Source organism: Austrofundulus limnaeus, unplaced genomic scaffold, assembly GCF_001266775.1.
Source record: "Austrofundulus limnaeus strain Quisiro unplaced genomic scaffold, Austrofundulus_limnaeus-1.0 Scaffold70, whole genome shotgun sequence".
In the NCBI taxonomy this organism is placed as follows: Eukaryota; Metazoa; Chordata; class Actinopteri; order Cyprinodontiformes; family Rivulidae; genus Austrofundulus; species Austrofundulus limnaeus.
This window is the reverse complement of record NW_013952472.1, coordinates 1,590,570-1,599,934: the sequence shown is the minus strand read 5'-3', so window position 1 is coordinate 1,599,934 and position 9,365 is coordinate 1,590,570. Positions and strand designations below refer to the sequence as shown.

Here is a 9,365-nt window from a genome sequence, read left to right as displayed (position 1 = left end):
GATTTCCCCCTCAGTTTCCTCGCAGGTAGCAAACACAAAGCTGTCACCTGCTTTGGATGTTATCATCCATTAAATGGACGTTATCAGTCCCATAAACTGGCTTCAGACTGTCAGCTGGTTAGTGTGAGGCATAAAACCACAAAGGTTAATTTTAGAGGAAATGAAATGGACTACGATAAAGTAGACTGGACTCCGGCGGGAGCAGATTGTTGCATCCAACGTATATGGCACTGGTAACCCACTAGGGGGCACTGTCGGGACAGTCTGAAGCCATTTTATGGGACTGATAACATCCGAACCGGCTGAAGCAACCTGTCAAAATAAAAGCTGTAACATGTAAAGTTTAGAGCAATGACTTAGTATATAACGTTTTTATTTTGCCGCCTCCTCTTCAGTGTGATTACTGCACACACTTACGTTGTGATGACGATGCTCAAACAACACATCGTGCAGCTCTTTATTAAACTGAGTTAAGATTTGTCTAATTACACGTACGTTACTATAAATGACTCAGTATTGCTGTCACTTGTATGAAACCCCTGCACTATACATGTATATATTAAATACTGGGAGAACAACCTGCCTGACCTGTTTTAGAATTTATCTCACACATTTTCAGCCAAACACTTGGTCTTGTGTTTGCATTTGTAGAAAGAAAATCTTTTTTTTATTCTGTTTTTACTGATTAAAAAGGTAAAATTCAGATAATTTATTAAGATTTTGTTTTAAAAAAATGCAACTTCCTGAGTAGTCATCTGGTTGCTTAACTGTTCAGACCCAACAAACAGTTGTTGAACATCTTTTTGTGCAGCTCTGACAGTATGATAATCAGGAAGCTGTAGAATGAGGACAGAGCAGAGGCTGCTTCTTGATAAATACAAAATAAGTCATTTTTTTTAAACAACCCGTCCTCTTCTTGTTCTCCCAAACTCATGAATGAATAATAAAAGCTGTGTGTAGTCATTTATTTATTTGGACTTTAAAGATGACTTTAATGTGTGCTACGTTACAGGAACCTGCTCTCCAACCCAGATGGAAGCCATTTCACAGCTGCAGCCAGAAACATCTGTAAGCTGTCATCTGGGCTTTACGGGCGACGCCGTCGATTTCTCTGCTAACGACGTCTTCAGAATACGCGTCGGCTTCGACTCCAGCATCGGTGAGGTTGAGCTGAATTCAGGCCTGAACATTTGGTTCTGTTCAGAGACTGCCGCTTTCTTTACTTGGTGCACAGATTCTGAGCATTTAGAAGAATCAAACATTTTAATCTCTTCACACAGAGCTGATGTAACCTTTATTCAGGTCAGTTAATACAGCTGTCACACGAGGGGTTCTTATGCTGTTGTACTTTATTGGAAAAGCTGCATTTAAAGATGTGTACAAAATGCTATAAATGCCCCACATTTTCACTCTACTGCTTTGTTTTTTAGCTATACTGTTTGTAAAAAGGCAACAGGCAGGAGGATACTGCAGACTGGACGGTTGCATACACATAGATCTCTATTTTGTTCATTTATTTTATAAACCGTTCTGCAGAATAGAAATACATTTAAATCTAACAGTTTATATCTGTGCTCTGAACGAGGAGCAGGGAAACGGCGTTTACAAGGGCCGAATCGATACCTGTGTTGCCCAAGGAAAGAAATTAGCGGGGTCTATAAAAAGGGTCCGAGTGATGTATTGAACTGAGGAGAGTCCACGTTGCTCAGAAGCACTGATGTGATTGTGTTTGAGGTTTGTTAGTTTATCTCTGCTGGGATCTACGTGTGTTCAGACCTATAAACACTCTGCTTCATCTCTGCTCTTGAACGTGTCGTGAAAAGACGAGGTTAGAGCTGCGGGGAGAACTGGACCTGGCATCTTTCAGGTGTCAGGTGTCCCAGTGAGTCCAGTGGCTTTCTTTCTTTGCTAGGTCTTGTTCCAAACGACTGCACGCATTATGGATTTCTTCTAATTCTGTCCGTTGTCCCCCACCCCCAGGCCTCTACACATGCTCCATGACCTTGCAGCCTATGACCGAGCGGCAGACCCATGTGCTCAGCATGTCCATGGCCCACCTGCTGGTGAAGGCAGGCCTGGCAGGCGGCGTCTTCACCGGGGAGCAAGTCAGCACCAGGCTGCCCATAGAGCCGAGCCTGTACTCAGACCAGACCGAGCTGCTGCTCTCTAACGTGCACCCATCTGCTGAGTTTACTGTTTACGGACCCACCACCATCCTGTCTAACATGGAGGTCAGATGTAGTGAGCAAATGTGCTATAAAAGATGTCCGTGTCCTTTAAAAGTGGCGTTTCATTTTGTTGTTGTCTTTTAGGTGGTGTCTACCTCTCCCAGCATCGTTGTCAAAGAGAAGGAGGTCCACCACGGCTTCCCCAGTTACTCCAAGTACACAGTTAGTGCTGTGGACCCCCAACCAGCAGCTTCAGCTTCCATTACTATAAGCAGCTCCGCCTCTGGGCAGAGTTTTGTAATCCCACTCACTTTTGTTCATTCAGCTGATTTCAGCACAGCCAAGCAAGGTCAGAAATATTTTCAGTGTAAATTTAAAACATGTTTTAAAGAGGACGTATCGTGCTAAATCCATTTTTTTTGCTGTTAAATGCATTTTGTTGTGTGCTTGGAGTCTGTAGGAGTGCAGAAAAGTTGAATTTAGTCTCTCAGGTTGCTGCATAGATATATTTATATTGTGTTTGGGTCGTATTTTTCAACCCATTCAGTTCTTTATTTTCTATGACCTTTTTATAAACTATTACATCACAGTATTTGCAACAGAACTCCCAAATAAGGTCTGGATTTATCAACTACAGTTTAGTTGCCTTCTTGCTCCTCTGGCTCTGACAGGCTCTGGCTCTGGGTCAGACTCTGGCTCTGGGTTAGGCTCTGGGTCAGACTCTGGTTCTGGGTTAGACTCTGGCTCTGGGTTAGACTCTGTCGCCAACATGTAAGGCTGGATGGACAAGTCTTCCCTTGTTGACACCTTTTTTAATTAATTTGTAAATAAAAAGTTTCAGCACCGCTATTTAGTCGTAAACCTCTCAATCAAACTAAAATGAAGCTGGAGGGGGTCGGGGTGTGAAGGGCCTTATTTGGATTTAAAGAGACAGCCTCAAAACGAGTTGATGTGAGAAAAGGGATAAAAGAGGGGCTGTAAGGAGGAGTTCAGACCAAAGTATTGCAGTCTTACTTTATATACTGAATGATTTTAAATGTGGAAAAAGAAGAATTTTAAAGCATGATACTTTAAACTAAGAGACAGAAACATGAACATTTTAACCATCAGAGCCAGTGTAACCTTATTTCACTCTTATAAATATATTTGATATTATGTGCCATGTTCTCAGTATATCAGAGGTTCTGACTTCCTGTTTGTTTCCTCCCTGCAGCATCTCCTCAAGCTGGTGTCATGGAGGAGGGCAGCTCTCTGCACAGCTTCATAAACTCCTACCAGATGATGTTCTGCACCTTGTTTGCTCTGCTGGCTGGTACAGCTATAGTCATCATCGGTGGGTTATCTCATATATTCGTCTGAAATTCAGTCCTCTGAAAAGACCAACAGAAGCTGAATTGTTCTGAGTTTTTAGGGTTTTTTAGTCTAACATTTGGTCACCAGAGGAATGATATGAGTGGACACGGTGTCTTTTAGGTCAGATGTTTAAAAAAAAGAAGTATTGGAGAAATGCAGACAGTTTCATGAAAACAAGAATTAAAACTTCAGAAATGATCGAAGAGATCGTCATGTTCATCAGTTCGTTTTGAAAAGCCACTCCAGGTGAAACTGAAATAAATATTTTCAACAGCCTCATGAAGTATTACTTCCTGTGCTCGATCAGAGTTGTTCTGTAATCAGACTTTCATTAAGTCGGGTTCTGTATCGGGTTTATATCAGTTTACTGATTTCATCTGGTGAGGAGATTTCCTCTCTTCATCTTGAGAAGTTGTCAGCCGTTCATATTGTTGTGCCGCTGAAAGATGAGCCGTCTGGGTGAGTTTTGATGCATGTGTCTGAACCCGAGCAGCTAACTCTGCATTCATTGCTTGTGTGAGCAGTGGAGCGTCGATGTGTGTCGGCTCCTCTGGCAGCACTACGTGCCCACGTTCAAACAAAAACTGTGCCGAGCACGAGGCGACGCTGTGGGTCACTTCTTCTTCCTTTGTGTTCTTTTTCTTTTAAGGTCTGAACGTTACAGATTATCTGTGGGCAGTATGCTTTTTTTTCTTCCTCGTTTTAAGTTTCCTAAACGTAACATCTAAAACTCTTCCAACAACTGTAAAACAGCAGAAATCTTTACTGGTGCATTTATTCAAGCTTGACCATAAAAATAAAGTGAGATGGAAGCTAATGGTGCCACTCACATCCTGCTGAGCTAATCAACCAGACTGGTGGAAAGCGCTCAGCTGCACGTCCTCTCACTGCGCTGTTTGAGCATCGGGACTGATCGTGTGACCTGCGGGTTTGATTGGCTAAAGAACTGCTGCTTTTAACTCTTTATGTCCGTGGATGCAGCCAGTTCCCAAAGCAATCAGTTCATCTTCAGTGATGGGCTTGGATCTGCTAACCTGCTAATAGCAGAGCAAACTTTTTGTAGAGCGGTTAAGACTCCACTCCCACGAATATATTTTCTATACATCTAATAAGTTTCAAACACATCGCACCACGATCTAATCACAACACACAGATGTACATTTTTACATCTAATAATGGCATGCTATACTATAATGCAAAGCAATGCCACAATTCACACAGTGACATCATCCTCAAAGCATCCAGTCTCCTTGTTTACAGAGCACAACCTCTAACTCATGGTTTCAGTTTACAGCCAATAACAGAGGCTATAATATAAATTCTATACAAAACCTGAACAACAATTTATCAAGAAAAACAACAACTCCACATTCAAAACTATAAGAAAACACAAACATTAATTTTTAGAACTTTTCCCAGCATCCCTTTCAGTTCGGACATGATTCTGCCACAGAGAGGATTTCCTGAGTTTGTTACAAAATAATCTGAAACAAAGACACACATCTTTGTTTCAGATTCCTCCGCTGAATGAGTCATGAACGTTTTCTTCTGTGATGTATGAAACATTTTGAGTTGTGTTGACTTACATTTGTCACGTGGCACGTTCAGGTTTGGTTTGTGTTTAAAGTTTTATTAACTGTAAAACTGACAGCATGACAGAGGGCTGAGCCAGGATGAATAGAGGGAGGCGTGTTCAAAGACTAAACCCGAGTGCTGGTGCAGCGTGTCGTTTTGACACGTTTGACGTTAGTAAGTTCAATATTAGCAGTTTAGCATAAGATTCCACCAATTTAATGTGTGCAGCAGTTTTGAGGTACCACTAATTATTAATTATTAATTGAATTATTATGGGTCAGATGGGATTTTCATGCGGCCCTTTATGGCCGATGGATTGTCAGCTGACAATCACTAACCCATAAGCTGCTAAAGTCAAGTATGAATGAAGTGTATTTAACAGAACAAAACACTGCTGAATCAGTCATTCTTTTAGCATGAAGGTTTTTTTTTTTTACTACAGCTATGTTTTTATTTTGTTACTAAACCATTTTACTTTAAATAAGGCCCTTAAAACAGCTCTGATGTTTGTTTGTTTGATCTATTTTCCCCGCAGTCCTCCACTCTCTGTTCTCTCCAAAGGAACAAACGTACCACCCTGCGTTCATCCAGAGGACCCCACCGCCCATGACAGGTAAGAACAACGATGTTTTACTGGAGCGTAGCGTCTTCTGAGCTCTGAACGTGTGGCGCTGCTCGGCTTTAAAGCTCAGTCTGAGTTTTAGTGACACATCAAGGAGAATTTATTAACATGTTTGAAATCTGCTGCTCATAACGTCTGAACAAACAGCCGTGTTTCCAGGGAATTATATTTCTGTTTTTACATTTCTTTGCTAGGATATAAAGTCACCAGCCAACTCAAGACGGCTGTTTTTAAACACACCAAGCTCAGATTTGGTGTGGGTGTGGTTTAAATGTATCCACAACACACTGAGTGCTAACGGATCGTATAAGATTTAAAATGTTTATCATTTACTGATCATTTCAAATCTGACACCGTTTCAGCTTTCGACTCTCCAGGAACAAACTCCTACAACCACGTGATCCCCAGGCCCAGCCCAAACAGCAGTCCCAGAGTGCGCCTGTTCTCTCCAGACTACAAATCCTGATGAGTCCTCGGCTCCGTCTCCATATTCGCCATGACCACACCGTCGGCCATTAATGCAGGAAGAACGCGCCGCCTCAGGGTGAAGCCAGTCAGATCAGACAGAAAACCTGTTTGCCTTCAAACGGTGGTACAGAAGTATAAATGATTGTTTGTTTGTTTGTTTGTTTTTCTAGATTATACAATGATCCAAGATGATCACAGGGCTGATTTGAAGTTTTTTGTGTTTTTGTGTGAAAGTGTTCTGTGATGTTTGTATACACACATACACAGTATAGATTTTTTTTTCACAAGGCCACTTGATTAATCACTTGTTTTGAATAATGCTTGAAGATCAAATGAGCGTTTGCTTAAAGTTTGTTGTTTTTTTAATTACCTGTTTGTGCTACTTCTCATATTTGACATGTGAACGTCCGTAACTCAGGAGAAACCATATTGTTGTTGTTGTTGGGCAGGAAACAGACGAACTTTTCATATTTATTTTTCTGGGCATAAAATGATCTTTGTAGCAACTATGTTTTAAAAACTTCTCGTCCACTGGATCCGTCCAATGAATCCGTCCTCATTTGTGATGAACCCTGTAAATGTGTTTAATTCCAACAGAGTACAGAAAAGGTTGGTTTTATTTCAGGAGAGGGGTGAATTTGTCTTCTGATGTTTTGAGCCTCAAACTTGCAGTTTTTTTTCTTCCATATTCATCAATGTGAAACAGCTACAAAATATGAGCCTTTATTCAGTTTTTATTATGTTTTTTATAAAAAGCTCTTAAATGTGATCTTGTTCATTTTTGAAAATCTGATACCTTTTCTGTTCATTCTCTCGGCTCATATTACAGAAGTAGCTGCAACGTAAAAGTGTGACTTGGTTTTAAATGGCGTATTTTTGTATTTGAGTTTAAAAAAAGCAATTGACAAAGTTGTATTTATGTTGGCCAGTTTGTGAGCTTCCTGTTTTTGCCTTACTGAACAGCTTTCAGGACATTTCAGTGTGAATGACTGTGTGAATATGTGCTAAATAATGCTAATGCTAATTAAAGTTTTTACTTTTTATGTGAAGTCTTTGTCTCGGCAGTATTTTTAAATACAATCATTTACAGCTTCGTCAATTTAGCCTCAGGGTTCTTTTTGTAGAATAAATAGCAGCAGTAGCTAGCTGTAGCACTAATGGGGCAAGTCCAGCAGCAATAAGTTGTCACTCCTTGATGGAAATTTGCAGTGCAAATTTACAAGAACAGATTTTTTTTTTAATGAAAGAAAATTGGTGTTTTTCTGCAAAAGTTTGGGATGAAACTGCATTTAAAGAAAAAAAAACAAAAGATTGAACACAAACTAAATTTAGCAAGACTACTTAAATGCTAATTAGCTAAAAGCTAAATTTAGCAGTATAGTTAAATGTCAGAATACAGTATTTGAAAAGCAGAAGAGTAGCTAGAAATAGCAAAAAATGAAAAAATCAGCATAAAATTCAAATTAGAAAACTGGCTGAATGGAACATAAAATGAAAGCAAGTAGGCCTACACTGGAGCTGAAAAACCTTTTGAATGATTTTAAGATTTGAATATTTGCAAATAAGGTTAAAAATCTAGAAAAATTACAAAAATCAAATCTGCACAAGCTGAACATGTTGGTAATAAAAATGGTTAAAATGACACAAATGCTGAAATGATTCAAGTACAAAAACAAAAACTATAAACAGGAAAAACAATTACATGAATGCTGAATCAGCATTCAGATCAAACAAAACAGACTCTTCAGCAACATAAAAGGTTGGGGAATTTAGTATTACCTCTCTTGAAACTGACAACTGGATAGTTGATAAAATAAAGTTTACGGCTGTAAAATTACGAAGGTTGGACCTTTAAGAAGCTGCAAACAATTCTTGAATTTTTTGCAGAACTGCAGCTTCTTTAAGTTGATGTTGGAAGTCTCACAGGCCGTTTATCATTTTTAATTTGAAGGAAGGCTCTTAAAAACATTTATAATTAAGGGAATGCTTCTGCCCCCATAAATAATTCCTGATGGGACATGCTCAGCTCTGTGTGCCTTACTCTCACGTGCTTCTTATTTCTCAGAGGAGTCAGGGCCTGGGGTCAGGCCTGATCGCTCTGAAAGGTCAGCTGCAGGTCGTGGACATAAAGCGGGGGTCTGGGGGGATTCTTAGGATGCTGGCTGCAGAAGTGAACCAAGCAGCTGACTCACTCAGCAACAGAGGAGAAACTAGAAGCTAGTTTTGATTGTCCGCTTCAGATAAAAGGCAGCAAATGTGGAAATGACCTTTTCTCTCTTCTTCTTCTTCTTCCTTCACCAGGTGCCATGAAGATTTCCAGTGTGGCTGCAGTTTAGAAATGATGAAAGCATTTATCTGAGCTTAAGTAAAATTCAATTTATTCTTTCTAGCCACACAGGCTGTCCACATGGCACTCACGTCGGCCTGTTGGGCTGATTCTGCCTCTTCCTGGTGAAGGGAGACCACCAGTGTTCAGATGGCTAACTGAGCTGTCACTGGAGGTGATCAATGAGGGCCTGAACAGGACGGGGGAGTAAAATGGTGAGGCCACTTCTGGAAGACTGGATGTGAAAACACCTGCAAAGAAAAAGTTAGAGTTGTTTCTGTCAGCTTTGTGAAAGCCTGAAATAATCAGGGGACACGCATCATGTCTGTGTTAGATTCTAGATTCTGCTTTCTTTTTTTTTTTTTTTTTTTTGTTTCCAAAAGGATATTCGACTAGCTGTAACATTAGAAATTATTTATGAAAGACTTACTTTCACTGTAATAATGGGACTAACACGGCAAAAACTGTCCACCTAACCAAGTTTTAAAACCTTATATCCAGGCAAAAAGTATTTTTGATCTTGTTTTGAGACTGATTTACTAAACAAGAACTGATTGTGTAAGAATAATAATCTTGTTTTCAGAATGTGTAAGAGTATTTGTCTTGTTAGCCTGAAAATTTGACTCAAATTAAGTCAAAAATTTCTGCCGATGGAGTAAGAAAATTTACTTGGTAAGATTCTTGAAATAAGAAAAAATTGAGTCAAATCAAGTATTTAAGAATCTTACCAAGTAAATTTTCCTTAGTCCGTTGGCTACCGTGGCCTGGAGGTGCGAAACAAGATTACAAAATCTAAAACACTTTAACAAGTTTTGTTGAAAACAATTTTACATTTTAGAAAACACTTTTACAT

General features: G+C 39.7%; 1 protein-coding gene across 1 annotated transcript in view; it reads left to right on the top strand.

Annotated features, from left to right (window-relative positions):
* Positions 1-7,235, top strand: part of nup210 (nucleoporin 210) — a gene marked incomplete in the record, with an annotated part of 37,470 nt that extends 30,235 nt beyond the window's left edge. Inside the window, 6 exon segments of the mRNA XM_014010573.1 lie at positions 1,013-1,159; positions 1,981-2,231; positions 2,313-2,517; positions 3,382-3,501; positions 5,632-5,709; positions 6,081-7,235. Of these exon segments, the coding sequence (XP_013866027.1) occupies positions 1,013-1,159; positions 1,981-2,231; positions 2,313-2,517; positions 3,382-3,501; positions 5,632-5,709; positions 6,081-6,184 (905 nt within the window).
* Between the last annotated feature and the right edge of the window lie 2,130 nt (positions 7,236-9,365).